A 14,709-nucleotide genomic window follows, 5' to 3' on the forward strand; every position below is an offset into this window, starting at 1 on the left:
CGATCGATGAGAAGAAGAGGGGGAGAATTAGGAAAAGTTCAGCGCATCCCCCATCCCCGATACAGCTCTGCATTACCTGAGAAGCACAGAGGGGAGCGCCAGTAGGACCAGAGAAGCAGCTTGATGTAGTGGGAGGGGGGGTCAATGGTGGAAAACATTCAGCGGGTATCTGTCACCCACCATCACTCCGACTCCCAATTACCTTACAGGTCACCCCCGAGGAGTGAGGTTTCCCCGATTTCCCCCCAACCCCTCCTCCCCCCATAATGTACTGATACGTCTTGTAAAAAACAATAAAAATAGATATTTATTTACTAAAATAATAAAAATGATCCAATGTAACAGTTATTTTGCGAGATACAGTTTCCACCGATCCCAAAAGTCTCCAAAGAGTGGCAGGGGGTGGGGTGGGGGGCAGACTTCTCAAATCCCTTTGGCACCAATGTACACTAGGGTGGTGGGCAGTGAGGGGATAGACAGGGTGGAAAGTTTTGGGAGAGGGGAAAGGGAGAATGACATATACAGAGTTGAGGGGGAGGGGGACTGTGGGTTCTCATTAAGGGGTGCGATTCTTTTTCGTCGTCCTTGTTTTCATTCGGGGACGCTTCCGGGGTAAAGCCTGCTGCGGCTGCTGTTTCATTTTTTGGAGCTGTAATAACTTCTGTTTGTTCTTCTTCTCTGTAATGAGAGAGGGAGGGGAGAAGAAGGAGAATGGAAGAAAAAAAAGGGGGAGAAGAAGAAGAAAAAGCAGAAGTAGTAGAGGATAGCAGCATAGTAAAGGAACACAGAAGAGAGAGTGAATGTACAAACATCAGGGACAAAGCAAAATAAGCAAGAGACAAAATGTGGAAAGTGGGGTGAACGTGTACAGGCCAATATGGGGGGGGGGGGGCAGAAGAAGAGAGGGGAAGAGAAAACAAGGGGAAAGGGTCAGGGGATGGGGTAATCGTTTCCTTGTTCTGACCCACTATACAGAGCTGGAAGCTGAAGTTATCATCGTGCAGGGCGAGGGGGTCATGCAGCTTAGATGCCAAGCACTGCATGCAGCCGGGCAGCGGGCACAGCGTCTCCAAAAGATATCTCAGTACCCTTCCTGCATCACACCAACATCTACAGTATCATCAGATTGTCTGGGCTATATTAAATCTTGTCCCTTGCAGACCAGCTCTTAATCAGAATGCAGATTATTGAACACCTATTGTATATTCGGGTTATCAAGCTCCAAGATGGCAACAACTAGAGATGAGCAAATCAGCCAGATTCCACTAAAAAGTGATATAATAACATATATCGTAAACATAATCCGCAGCATCTTACAAATCGGGTAAGTTCTTTCTTCGAAAATGACCAAAATGGGTTTTCTCATCTCTAGTGAAATAGAAGTGGATGATATTATGTTAACGCTGTATATTCCTTGCTTATACAGGGTGGTTATATCATTAAAGCCAAACTCCAGTCAGGAGCTAAAAGTTGACGTAAATCAGTAATTACAGGGGATGATACCTGATATTGATTTTTCGGTAGACTTTGCTCCTTGGTTGTTTTTTCTGTCATCTCTATTAGGGAAAAGTTGTGATCTTTGACTAAGTAGTCACAGAAGTAGGCAGGGACACTCCTCCCCCCTGCCTGCCTCCTCTGCAGCCTGGACCAATGATGAGACAGGGGGTGTGTCCCAGACTATTTCAGACTAGGAGCTAAATTATAGTCACAGATCGCATCTTTGTCCTGGATAGAGCTCAGATAAAAAGTAGCCAAGGGGCAAAATCACAGGACAAAACCAGCATAAAGCACCGAGGGTCTAGTCACTGCATGCAGCGCTATTGGTGCCCCCCAAAAATTGTACTCTAAGGAACAAGCGCCAACTGTTTTCATGGCCTTTTTCTCATGAGCAGGACATTGTTACTGGCTTCTACTTCAGATACTTGGTGAAAGGCGTAACACAAGGTCAATAGCTGGTAAGGGAACTGGATTGGGATTTGCTGGTCAAACTGGTTGTGATTTTAACAACCAGGTTGGGAGAACCAGGCTGAACTAACTGAATCCCAACCCTGGATCAGCAAGTACAATACTTAACTAACTCCTGTTTTTTTGTTTTTTTTTTACCAATGTTGAATTGTTTCGATTGAAAAAGACTGTATCTAACTATAGAAACTTATCTGTTCTTCAAAACACCAGAAATGGCCAACTCAAATGCTCTAACTCCAAGTAAACTGCCTCATTCACATCCGTGCTTTAAAGTGGTAGTCCAGTTGTAAATTAATTTATGGCTTATCCTCTGAACAAGTCATCAATAGTAGATTGATGGGGTCTGTTGCCTAGGAGCCCCGCCAATCAGCTGTTCACTGAGGCAAATGTGTGCTTACACCAAGTTGATTTCTACAAGAATCAGACTGCTTAGTTCTTACCGATTCACAGAGAAGTGTACTGTATCCTTTAATTAAAACTTCAATTGTATTAGTAATCAAATTATCTAACTGCACCCTACAATGTCCCAAACTATAATGTCTAGATAAGCAAGCTGAGTAACCGCCCTGAAAAGGGCAACCCCACACTGGAACCGGACCTGCCTCTCCCTATCTTTCCCTAATTAAAAAATAGGGAGGAGATAAGAGAAGGGGCATCCCGATGATGGCAGAAGTGATGCATGCATTCCTCGTTTATAGATATAAACTTTAAATGTGTGCCTATAATGGCAGCTTTAAACATCCCTGCGCACAGTGGTTTCCCGCTGCTTTGATGGGCGTTAATGTGAGCGCATGTGCGGGCTTTGTTCCATCTATTTGTATGCATTTTAAGGATCTTGCATGCGCATGTGCATGTTTTTTGCACGCATTTTTTACCGTCACTGTGAAGCACGGCGATGACATAATTTGAGCGGGAGATTTAAGGAGGACTGTTTGGTCACTCCTGGTGGCTGATATCCAACAAGCAGAATCATTCCAGGATACATTCATCAGGAGAAGGCGTTCTCTGATCTCTGAAGGGATGTGAGTGGGTTGCAGTGTAGTATTAATACTATCTATATACATCACATCTGGATTTACCACCATATGTCGTCATTTAGAGACACGTCTGTTATTGTAATGTGACACACATGGGATTTATGATGTAATGTTGGACTCTTCAACCCCAGATTGGAAATGATGTGAGAACATGCCTGGTGTGCGTGAACTCTAGGACAACCTCATGGTGTTTCTGGATGATTTATACAATTGTTCTGCCAGTACAATATGGAATATATGACATGGTTGGCATCATCCGATATTGAGAAATTAACAGTTGGGGTCCTATTTAGTCTTCTCCGTTCTTTGTTTCACCATTATAAATATAGAAGATCTGGTATCCTTGGTGAGATGTAGCGTTGGGAAACTCACATGTCTAGTTCCATTATAATGCCATATCAACTGCTGCAATATTGCATTGCACTTATCATTAGAACATATTTTCTCCTTAGAGAGAGCACCTAGACCCCCCCCCCAGTCATTGTTACAAGGCTTGTATAAAGAGTCTAACTTTGGCTTGAAGGAATGCTGCCTTCCAATAGGTGGCGCTGTAGAGGTATTGTGCCATCTCCCCTATTTGCATATTACCTAGAGGAGCATTAATGGCCTTATAAGTCTCCTCACTCACCTTCTAGGTGCTCCCCTAAGGAGGAAATATAGCGTTTCTGACCCCCATCCCAGGCCTCTCTCACTAGCAAAGCCAGACTCCTACTGCACACTGATGAAGGGCAAATACCCTGAAACAGCTGTCTGTGCATGAAGTCTGGCTTTGCTTTGAATTCTCAGTCATTGTTACAAGGCTTGTATAAAGAGTCTACCTTTGGCTTGAAGGAATGCTACCTTCCAATAGGTGGCACTGTGGCGGTATTATTCCATCTTCCTTATTTTCATTATATTATGGAACAGACGTTAATTTGGCGCAGGGATACTGACATATGAGGTTTCAATAGTATCATTTTTTCTATACTTTTCTCATTTTTGTCCACCATTACTATATGGAATATATAGGGACCTTGATGTGAGATTCTCAACTTTGCCCCAGGTTTATTATTGCAATATTGTATGGAACAATGTATGCAAATATAGTCTGTCTATTATAACATGGAACATGCGGAAGTTTGGATATGTTATGATATTGCGATATTGATATATGTGGTTCCATTGTAACATCATATGAAGCATTGCATCTCCTGAAAATGTCATATCTTCTTCAGTCACGGCTGGTATATGGCTCAAATGATGGGAGTATCAGCAGTGCGGCGCACTAACTACGTATGAGTACATTATGTGAATATATTTTGGTGCTCCTCGCTGCCTATTGGTACCTGAAGTAGGGAGGTAGAAACCATATGTAGTTGGATCAAATCTCAGATTGAGAAGGCTCCCATTACAACATGGTAATTTTTGACAACTGATAACATCTGGCTATATATTATAAATTAGCCTTTTGAACTTAGGGGTGAAACGCAAAAGGAATAAAAAAAGTAATCTGTATCATTTGAGGTCATGATGGTTTGATATTAAAATATACTTTTTTGTATTTTCTTGTTTGTGTTTTTTCATTTTGGTGGTGGTATTTTCTATGAATATTTTTGGGATTTATTGTAATTATTTTTCATTTTTTGGACCAGGTCTCTCTTTTTTTCTGACCTGGGTATCTAGTAGCTCCCCCTTCTCTTATTCCCTCCTTATTATTTAATTAGGGAAAGATATGGAGAGGCAGGTGAGGTTGCAGTGTCGGGTTGCCCTTTTCAGGGGTAGTTACTCCACTTGCTCATCTAGATATTATAGTTTGGAAACATTGCAGGGTGCAGTTAGTTTTTTTTTATATAATTCGATTACTAATAAAATTGACATTTTAATTAGAAGATTACAGTACACTTTTCTGTCAATCTCTAAAAACTTTTTTTTTGTGGTTGTGATTATAAAATTTTAGCCTTTGGGAGTGAAGGGGGGGGGGGGGGGGGTATTCCTGATATGCTATGAGCTCAGTTTTTGCTGCAGAGGCCAGGCTTGAGTTACCTTTCATTTCAATGGGAATCTGGCCTGCAATATCAGGCCTGGCCACTGCAGTAAGATGGAGAATAAATGCACCAGCCCACCAAACACCTTACCAGCTATGGGCAACAAACAGCCAGCAATCTACTATTTATGAACTGTCCTGAGGATAGGCAATAAACAATTTACAACTGGACAACCCCTTTAAGGGTGCGTTCATATAGTGGATTCTTCATGTAGAAGAATTTGCTGTCTATTTCCAGTGCAATCCACAACTGAAAACCATAGCTGGACCTCAGACTTCTAGCACAAATTTGCAGTCTGCACACGGATCTAGTTACATTCAATGGAGTGAATCCATATGTGGCTACCTGATATAATATCTGTATAGAGGCGAGTTATATTCATCATTTACTGGCCTCCAGCTGTATGTTATCAGTCATTGTATTAGGTCCTTTAAATCAGCCATATGCATACCGCTACAGTAGATGCTATATACAGGTGTGTGTATCTGGCTTTGCACGCACTAGCTCTGAGGCCTGCCCTTTACATAAGAGAATAATCTAGATACAGGGTGGTTCAAAAATAATGGTGCAAGAGTAAACGAAAAGACATCTTCAGGTTTTTAATGCCCCTTACAGATGTCGGTTTTGCCTAACACACCAAATCTCCATTACAGTGGAACTCATAACCGAAGCTATGCGAGGGTGCGTCTGGGCAGAACTAGACTTCCAACTTGACTTCTGCCACTTCACCAATGGCACCCCCATCCAACACCTGTAAGGGGCTTTATAAAGGCGAAGAGTTCTTCTAACTTTCGTAGGTTACTCATGTATGAGGAAATCAACTTTACTTTTGCAGCATTCTTCTTGAATCGCCCTGTACTTGTGTCTGTCTCTCCGGTACTAGTTGGATGCTTTTGCTGTAGTAATGTTAATGCTGAAGCAAGGTTCTCACCAGAACACGGACTATATACGGTCATGCCAATCCAGTTATACCATTGTAGCTTGTGCATCCAGAGAGAGATGATATGTTCCCCAAGCAATGCAGAATTCTGAGCAGTCATCAAGCCAAGCAAAGGTTATTAAACTGTCCCGTATAGAGAGCACCCTATAGAATATTGCCACCCTCAGTGGTAAACAGGCAGGTAGGATGGGGAGTAGAGCATGCAGGGAGGAGGAGGCTCACCTGAGTAGTAAGTAGCCTTGAACCCTTTCTTTGATACAGTGTTGTCAGACTTGAACTCTATCCGCATGTTGTTGTACTGGGAGCTGATCACTGGGGGGAGCTCTTGACCACAGAACTTGCCGAGAAGTTTTGAATCAGATGTCAAACCACTACGAACTTCCACGTAATCATATTTGCAGACCTGGTGGGAACAGACAGAGATAATGAGAAGCAGAGGCCAAAAATATATCACAGTAACGAGGAGAGAGGTCTGCAGAATATTTAGATAAAGCATACAGTATATGAAAAAATGTGGGCAAAAGAAGAAAAAAAAAAAGTAATTAAAGTACAAAGTTCTCATGCAGCGAGGTTTCCAACTAGGAGGTAAGACAGCAATGTTCAACATGGATATCTGCCAATACTGGTTAACATTGGATGCAGGAATGTTGAAGGACTTTAAGTGTATCTCAACTTTTAACATTTCCACAGGCCAAAAAAAACTTGTTTTAGGATACATTAAACCGTAACCTTTAATTATAAATGTAAAAAAACGTACCTAGTTACCTATTATAACCCTAATATACCTATTAGGAGCAGCCGCCCTGATAAGGACAACCCTGATCTTGTGCTTAACCCTATCAACCCCTAGACTATATTATGGAAGAAAGGGAACAATTATTCTAATCATCTCCAAAGGAGTCCAACAAAATGAGAATTCTATAGATAATCGAACCCAGGATTCCTCTTCAAAGAATACTACTGATGGATTGCACTCACTATATGATATTCAGGCTGTGTGATCACAAAGAAGGTCATAATGTGATCGTGTAGATATGATACATTTTAATGGCTAACAAAAACACACACACACACACATATATATAAATATAAAAAGGGACACAGAAATGGTGTGATTTGGGCTTAAAAAGATACCACAATAGGATGAGTAGAAGAGTAAATACTTAATAATTCCACTGATAGGGATGCAAATGTTTTATGGTCTCTAAAGGGGTTAAGGGGTCACCAAGCCAGCGTGTTATTGCTGCAATAGATTTCTCATATGCTCCATTCTAGCATAGGATTGCCTCTGAATCAGTGTTACAACTCACTAGATTCATCCTCACACACAATTATTTCTCCTTTGGCAAAGAGATATTCTTACAACTCACCGGAACCGCCATGGGCAGTAAAATGGCACCGCAATATGCCAACCTTTTCAAGGCAAAACTGGAGAGTGACTTCCTGGCCGCCTGCCCTAACAAACCATTGGCCTACTTCCGCTACATTGATGACATCATGATCATTTGGACCAACATCGAACAAGAACTAATAAAATTCCATGAGAGATTCCATGCATTCCACCCCACCATAAACCTGACATTAAGCTACTCGTATACAGAAATCAACTTTTTGGACATCACCATAAAAATTTCAAACAACTCAAACAGACATCCCTGTATCGACAACCAATTGATCGTCCCACATACCTCAGATGGGACAGTTTCCATCCTAAACACATCAAAAAGGCCATTGTCTACAGCCAGGCCATCAGATACAACCGGATCTGCTCCAACCCAACAGACAGAGAGGAACATTTGTACCATCTTAAAAGGACATTTATAAATCAGGGCTACCATCCCACCTCAATTGATGACCAAATCACCAGAGCCACCAGGATACCCAGAAATCAACTACTTCAATACAAGGAGAAGGAAAGAAACAATCGTGTGCCTCTAGTAGTGACCTACAATCCGCAACTAGAGGTACTAAGGAAAACCGCAAGAAAACTCCACCATACCCTACACAAGGATGGCCGTCTGAAAACCGTATTCCCAGACCCTCCCCTTCTGTGTTACAGGCAACCTCCAAATTTGAGGAACTTTATAATCAGGAGTGCATTACCCTCTGACACACAAAAAGGAACTTATCCCTGTAATGTAAGGAGCTGTAAGACCTGCTGACATGTACTGACCGCAGACAGGATACAAATCTCCAACACACAGCAGGACTATAAGATCCCTGGGACATTCACATGTTCCACGTCCAATGTTGTGTACCTGATCCTGTGCAGTAAATATCTTGTTGGGGGGCTTTATGTTGGGGAAACAGGACAAAAACTGAGAGCCCGGATGAGATCTCATCGCCACTCGATTAATTTGGGAATACAAGTTTATAACCATCTTTGACACTCAAGACCATCTTTAAACCTCTCAAGTGGCGTCATGCTACAGTGGAGAATATGGGAAATCTATAATAGAGGTAACAAGCTGGCCTGGTGACCCCCTAACACCAATTTAGACACTATAAAACTTTCACATCCTCATCAGTGGACTAATTAAGTATTTACTCCTCTGCTCATCCTGTTCTGGACACACCATGCCTGTGCCCTTTTATGTGTGTATCTATCTACCCATCTATCCATCCATCCACTTCTTTGGATCTATTCTATGAAGACTGAGGAAGAACTTCAAGTTCTACTGGCTAACACAGTACCAAACTTTTTTTCTTTTTACCTAAAAAAGGCCATGCCAGCCCACATCATCGCTGACAGATCATGCATCTAATATCTCATACCTCTATGACAAACCACATTCCTATTGCTAAATCATAACTGTAAAATGCAGCTACTCGACATGTTTTCCCTCCAAATACCACAAAATTCGCCAGGGAATTCCATACAGAATTCTGCTCTAGTAGTCAAAATGATGTCAGTAAACCAGATCAGGAGTGAAACTCCTAAGTATTTAAAGGCAATCCACAATCTACAAAACACATAGCCGATCCTATAAATTAATCTAGGGACATGTTAAGTAGAGATGTATGCAAAAAATGATAGATAACAGTATATATCTTACAGTAAATCAATATATGCAAAACATCGGTGTGTACATAGATACTGCATACAAGAACATACTGAACCGCCAAAGTCAAACCACTTGTGTACAATCCTGTGAAAATGGAGTAGATTACACAAATGTTTGATCCAACTCGCGACTTCCGGGCACCGGGACGGATCCATTCCCCCCTCAAGCGCTGACTGGTCTCTGGACTAACTTGCACTATTGTTTCCGTGGAAAAAAACAAAAACTGGACAGTGTCTAATGGATCCGATTACCAGAGATTGAACACGTCACGTTACCGTTCTTCACAATCAATGCAAGTGAATGTCTTTGCGTTTTGACTCGCAGGTTGCAGCGACAACAATCGTAAAAAAAATCCACCAACTTTGGATGTCTCTTGTTAGATTGTGGCCATTTGGCAAGTTACAACGCTACCGTATTCACAAATTGTGAGGAAGGCAACGCAAGTAAATACAGCAGTGTTGTGACTTGCAAACTGCCGCAACCCAACAGTCACAAAAATCTAAAAGTTGTTAAATTTTTTTTTTTTTCGATCGTGGAGTCGTTGCAATGTAAGAGTTACAACACAAACGCATTCACCTCCATTCACCTCCATTACCCGCCAAAGTCGTTGTGTAGCCTTTGTCTTATTCCATCAAAACCGGACATTTCAGATGCAACTCCTGATATTCTCTCCCATCTCACACTCGTACGGTTCAGTAAGCTATGGGGGGCCATTTGGTGGGGTCTTTAGACTGTAGGGCTAATCATGTCAGGTTTCGTTTGAGTTCTTAGGCTTTTGAAGACCCCTAAATAGAGATGAGCGAACCTACTCGGCCACGCCCCTTTTTCGCCCGAGCGCCGCGATTTTCGAGTACTTCCGTACTCGGGCGAAAAGATTCGGGGGGCGCCGTGGGTGAGTGGGGGGTTGCAGCAGGGAGTGGGGGGGAGAGGGAGAGAGAGAGGGCTCCCCCCTGTTCCCCGCTGCTACCTCCCGCTCCGCCATGCCTCCCCCTGCCCCCCGGCGCCCCCCAAATCTTTTCACCCGAGTACGGAAGTACTCGAAAATCGCGGTGCTCGATCGAGTAATTACTCGAAACGAGTATATTCGCTCATCTCTACCCCTAAAGCCTATGTACATGAGCGTAATTCACATCCGTGTGCTGTATGTGTATCTAATGGACTTCACAGACCCATAAAAGTTACATTTTACACTTCGTGGACACAACATATCTGCGGCGGTTTCACACTTACATCGTTGCCTTCCGTCTCAAAATGTTGGAAGGTAAGAGTGATGCGAAACTGTGTGGGGGCCACCAGCTGCCAGACGCAGTTCTTGTTGGGCGGGTACTCCTTAGGAAACCCTGGGCTGCTGATGGTGCCATTCAGTTTAGTCAAGAAGCCGCCACAGGTTGCTGCGGAACAAAAGAACATTCAGAAGGATGCCGGGCAGAAAGACAAGGTGGCCGACGGTACGGACTGTATGACAACGCTGCGCACAGCGTGGGGGTTAGAAGGAAATAACAGTTCAGCACATTTTACCTGCACAGGATTTCTTGTCTGGCGCGAGCTCATAGCCGGGCTCACAGGCACATTTATAGCTGCCGAGCGTGTTCACACAGCGTTGTGCGCAGCCACCTTTATTAGGTCGGGAACATTCGTCAACCTCTGGGGGCAAAAGGTAAAACACAACATTTAGTAATGAGTGGGGGCACAAACAGAGGATAATGCCATACATCATGCAGAATTCCGCCATTATATTGTGACTTGCATATGGCTTCAGATAAACGACAACCAATCTCTTTCTATCCAGAAAGTTGACGCTGCCCAGCCAATGTTAAAGAGGTCATCAATAGATTGTCAGGAGTCCACTGCCCACGACTCCCACCATTTGGCTGTTTACCAGGCCAATGCACTGAGCTAAATTTTGCAGAAAGCAAAGAGCTCCATTCCCACTGCAGTGGCCAGTGGAGCTGTCTGCTTCCTGCAGAAATCACCTCAGTGTACAAGGGCATTGGCCAAGAGAATAGCTGATTGGCAGGAGTCCCGGGCGATGGACTACTATCCATGACCTGCCTAGAAGATAGGACAGCTGTAGTTTATAACTGGACAGCCCCATTAAAAAGTGGTTCTATTATATGGGAATAAACAATAGGAGAACGGCCTACTATATAATCTCATCCAATCCCTGAGCACTCAATCTCATCGCCAGATAACAAGGGGCACTCATTTACATTTATCCCATCCTTGGGATATATACAGACATATGTAAATAAAGAATGATGCACACAAGTCATTCCGGATATCAGTCCTTCAGGACTCTCTTTTAATAATTCCCCTTTAAAAGATTGTATGAGAGATTAGAAAAACCCATGGCTACATGGGTGCAGGAAAGGAGAGAACAGAAGGAAACCTATCCATCAGTCCAGCACACTGATGGATCTCTTAACTGCAGTTTCTATATACAGTGATATGCAGAAGCTGCAGAAGACAAACGGTGGAAAATACGTGCATTTAAGGGGATGGGGGGGGGGGGGTCCCCCAGAGGTCTCCATAGCCTTTAACTCTACCATGTTTTCTCTAGCTCAATTCTAGTAACCCTAATGGGAGAGCAAAACGAATTAGGTTTCCCTTTATACTCACAGCACTTCTCCCCAAAACTATCATTTTTCAATAGAATAAACATTTTAGGTGAAATTCATCAAAGATTATAAAGAATAAAACAATAAAGCAAGTTGAGAGCCTATAAAATAAGTCTACTATCACATGGACAATTGTATTTACGAGGACACCCTACAAAAAATACTTAGGACATGAAGGCAAAATGGGAAACAAGACAAGTCCAGCCAAACAGCTAGCACCTCTTTATCACATGATGTCAATGGCTTGGTCACTTTGGGTGCTCCGATGGGAAGCAGACTGCAGCACGTTGTACTAGTGGAGCCCCCGTGATCGGAGAAGCTGGGAGCAAGCGTTTAAACTCTTTGTTACATTACCCCAGGAGAAATTAAACATAATACAACCAGTTCCCACTGAACTCAATCATTTATGAAACAGTCTAAAAGAAAAATGGTCTTAATCGCCCATAACAACCATTCACAGCACAGCTTTCATTTTGTATTCTGCTGCAGTAACATGAACGCTGACCTCTGATTGGCTGCTAGGGGAATCTAAGACAGTTTTTCGTTTAGACAGTTTCATAAATCTACCCCAATGAGTTGAAGATGCTCTTAGGGTTTCTGAACAGACATTGGTCTATTAAGTCAGGATTTCCAGAAAATGAGGATGTACAAGTCACCTGTGCGTCGCTGATTTGCTGTGGATTTTGGTGCAGATCTGCAGCAGATTTCGCAGCTTCTATTTTAATTATAATTGAAAGCTTAAAAATATGCAGCAAATCAGCGATATGTGAACGCACTCTAAACGGTCTACTTCCACAGGCTGAAAATTGGCTTGCTGTTATAAGCGCAGATCAACAAAGTATGTCGATTGGCGTTTGCTCACATACGACGGGTATTTGGCTTCATAGGGACAAATGATAACTAATACGGTTGTTCATCCCTACAAAGCGGTCATTGGTCGGCTGTACATCTTCCCATTCACACAAGGGAGATGTACAGCCGATCAGCGAGCATTTGTACGCGCGTCTAAACAAGCAGGCGCAGCTGACAAACGAGCGTTTGCTCTCTCACCTGCTGATATTTTGTGCATTCAGACGGGCCAATCAAGAAAATAAATGTTGATCCCTGATAATCAGCCCGTGTTAAAGTATTAAGGTGACCGATGTTACATTTGTTATTCGGGGGTTGTTAGTTTAGTCCGAAGCTTGTATAAGCGGCGCGTCCTTGGGGGCCTGAGCGTTTCCTGGAGACCGTATTTAGTCATTGTATCCACATTCCTTATGCTCATCAATGTAGTTAATGTACGCACTCGTCACATTATATATTCATTCATCAGTACTGAACTGTGGTAATAGTTTGTGTAGGGAGTCGTCCCCTGTGATTGGAGCACCACACACGTCTTTGTTCTACTTCGCACTATTAATAAAGAGAACGCTGAGCTTGTACCTCAGCAGGAGGACAGCAGTGACTTCGCTCGTCTCGTTCTTTCCCCAATGATCATCGCTAATTAATTTGGACAAATGAGAGAACTCAGATTCTGGCAGCCTTATGGCCAATTCTAAATTTAAAGGAGTACTCCAACATCCGTGTAAATGGGCCTCTAGTTATCCTGTCCATGAGATAGAGTCCCTATTCAGAGATGAAGGGTCACAGGAACGTCTTGGGAACTGGTAAGTGGATTGTGACTACTGGAACCTGTAATCTCCTGATCATTACAGTACCGCAATAATGCTTGTGTCAGGAATAGTTACCCAAAAGGAGTTCCAGAGCTTTACTGCATGCTACGGACCAGAATGGTCCTAGACTACACCCTCCCCACATAGATCCTTCTCCAACATGCCAAAGGAATGCTTAGGGTGGAATTTCCCTTCAAATGAGCATGAAGACTTTACAGCTTTGTGGCTACACCCACTGGTGAGATTTTCTTTTCTTCCATAATGACATCACCTTGAACATCCATGCTCATGAGACATTGCTGGCCAGAGTCATAGTGGTCAATGAACTTCCTGCAAACATCACCACAAGAATTCCCAAAGTTACAAGTCTCTCATGATCATTCTCATAATCCCAGGACAAACCAACCGGAAAGGAGCTGAAGGAAGTCCCAGCTCACAGAACACAACAGTGAAGTGTATAAAGAGGGTCTTAGGGTGCACTTATTTCATCCTTTCAATAGAAGGGGCGACGTCTGCTGCAGATCTGTCAAAATCCACATCATTGATGACGAGGTTATTGAGGTCTTTTTTTCTATGCAAAAGTTGAATAGGATTTCAGAAAATGTGCACCAAATCCGCTAAGCGAGAACGCAGCCTAAGGGTGGATTCAGACGACCGTATATCGGCTCGGTTTTCACGCCGAGCTGATATACGTTGTCCTCATCTGTAGGAGGGGGGGGGGGGGGCGGAGGATGGAAGAGCCAGGAGCAGGAACTGAGCTCCCGCCCCTCTCTGCCTCCTCTCCATCCCCTCTCCGCCCCTCCGCACTATTTGCAATGAAAGGAGGTGGGGCGGGGCTAAGTGGAGCAAATTAGCGCCACCCCCATCTCGCCTCTCCCCATTGCAAATAGTGCAGAGGTGCGGAGAGGAGGCAGAGAGGGGGCGGGAGCTCAGTTCCTGCTCCTGGCTCTTCCAGGCTCCCCCCCTGCAGAGAGAGAGACGACGTATATCGGCCGGCGTGAAAACCCAGCCGTTATATGGTCGTCTGAATCCAGCCTTAGGGTACACTCACATGGGCAGCTGCTAGTTCAGTCCGTAAAAATAAGTCTAATTTTGGGCGGATTTTTGTTCAACTTTGTGATTTCTCTGCATGATTTTTATCTTTGGCGCTTGTGTTTTTCAAATGCATATAAAAAAAACCTTTTTTAAAAAAAAAAATAAATAAAAAATGATGACTGCCATGATTACAAGCACTTAAAACGGATCGCATTTGAATCGTGCCAGTGTAATACGTTCTTTTAAACGCGCCTATAGAGTCGCACAGGTGATTTTCGTACAAAAATCGTACCAAAATAAAATGCGCTGCATTTTTTTTTTACTTGGACTATTCGTAAAAAAACAAAAACATTAAAAAAATACGTAGCGA

The 14,709-nt window shown here is 43.2% G+C and overlaps 1 protein-coding gene across 1 annotated transcript in view; it reads right to left on the reverse strand.

The window, feature by feature from the left end:
* BMP1 (bone morphogenetic protein 1) overlaps positions 1 to 14,709 on the reverse strand; it is a 115,988-nt gene that overhangs the window by 12,028 nt on the left and 89,251 nt on the right. Inside the window, exons 13-15 of the mRNA XM_066593465.1 lie at positions 10,550 to 10,675; positions 10,262 to 10,422; positions 6,189 to 6,369 (exon numbers count right to left, since the gene is read on the reverse strand). Coding sequence (XP_066449562.1) covers positions 6,189 to 6,369; positions 10,262 to 10,422; positions 10,550 to 10,675 — 468 coding nt within the window. The remainder of the gene's footprint in view (positions 1 to 6,188; positions 6,370 to 10,261; positions 10,423 to 10,549; positions 10,676 to 14,709) is intronic.

Source organism: Eleutherodactylus coqui, chromosome 2 (assembly GCF_035609145.1).
Source record: "Eleutherodactylus coqui strain aEleCoq1 chromosome 2, aEleCoq1.hap1, whole genome shotgun sequence".
Classification (NCBI taxonomy): domain Eukaryota; kingdom Metazoa; phylum Chordata; class Amphibia; order Anura; family Eleutherodactylidae; genus Eleutherodactylus; species Eleutherodactylus coqui.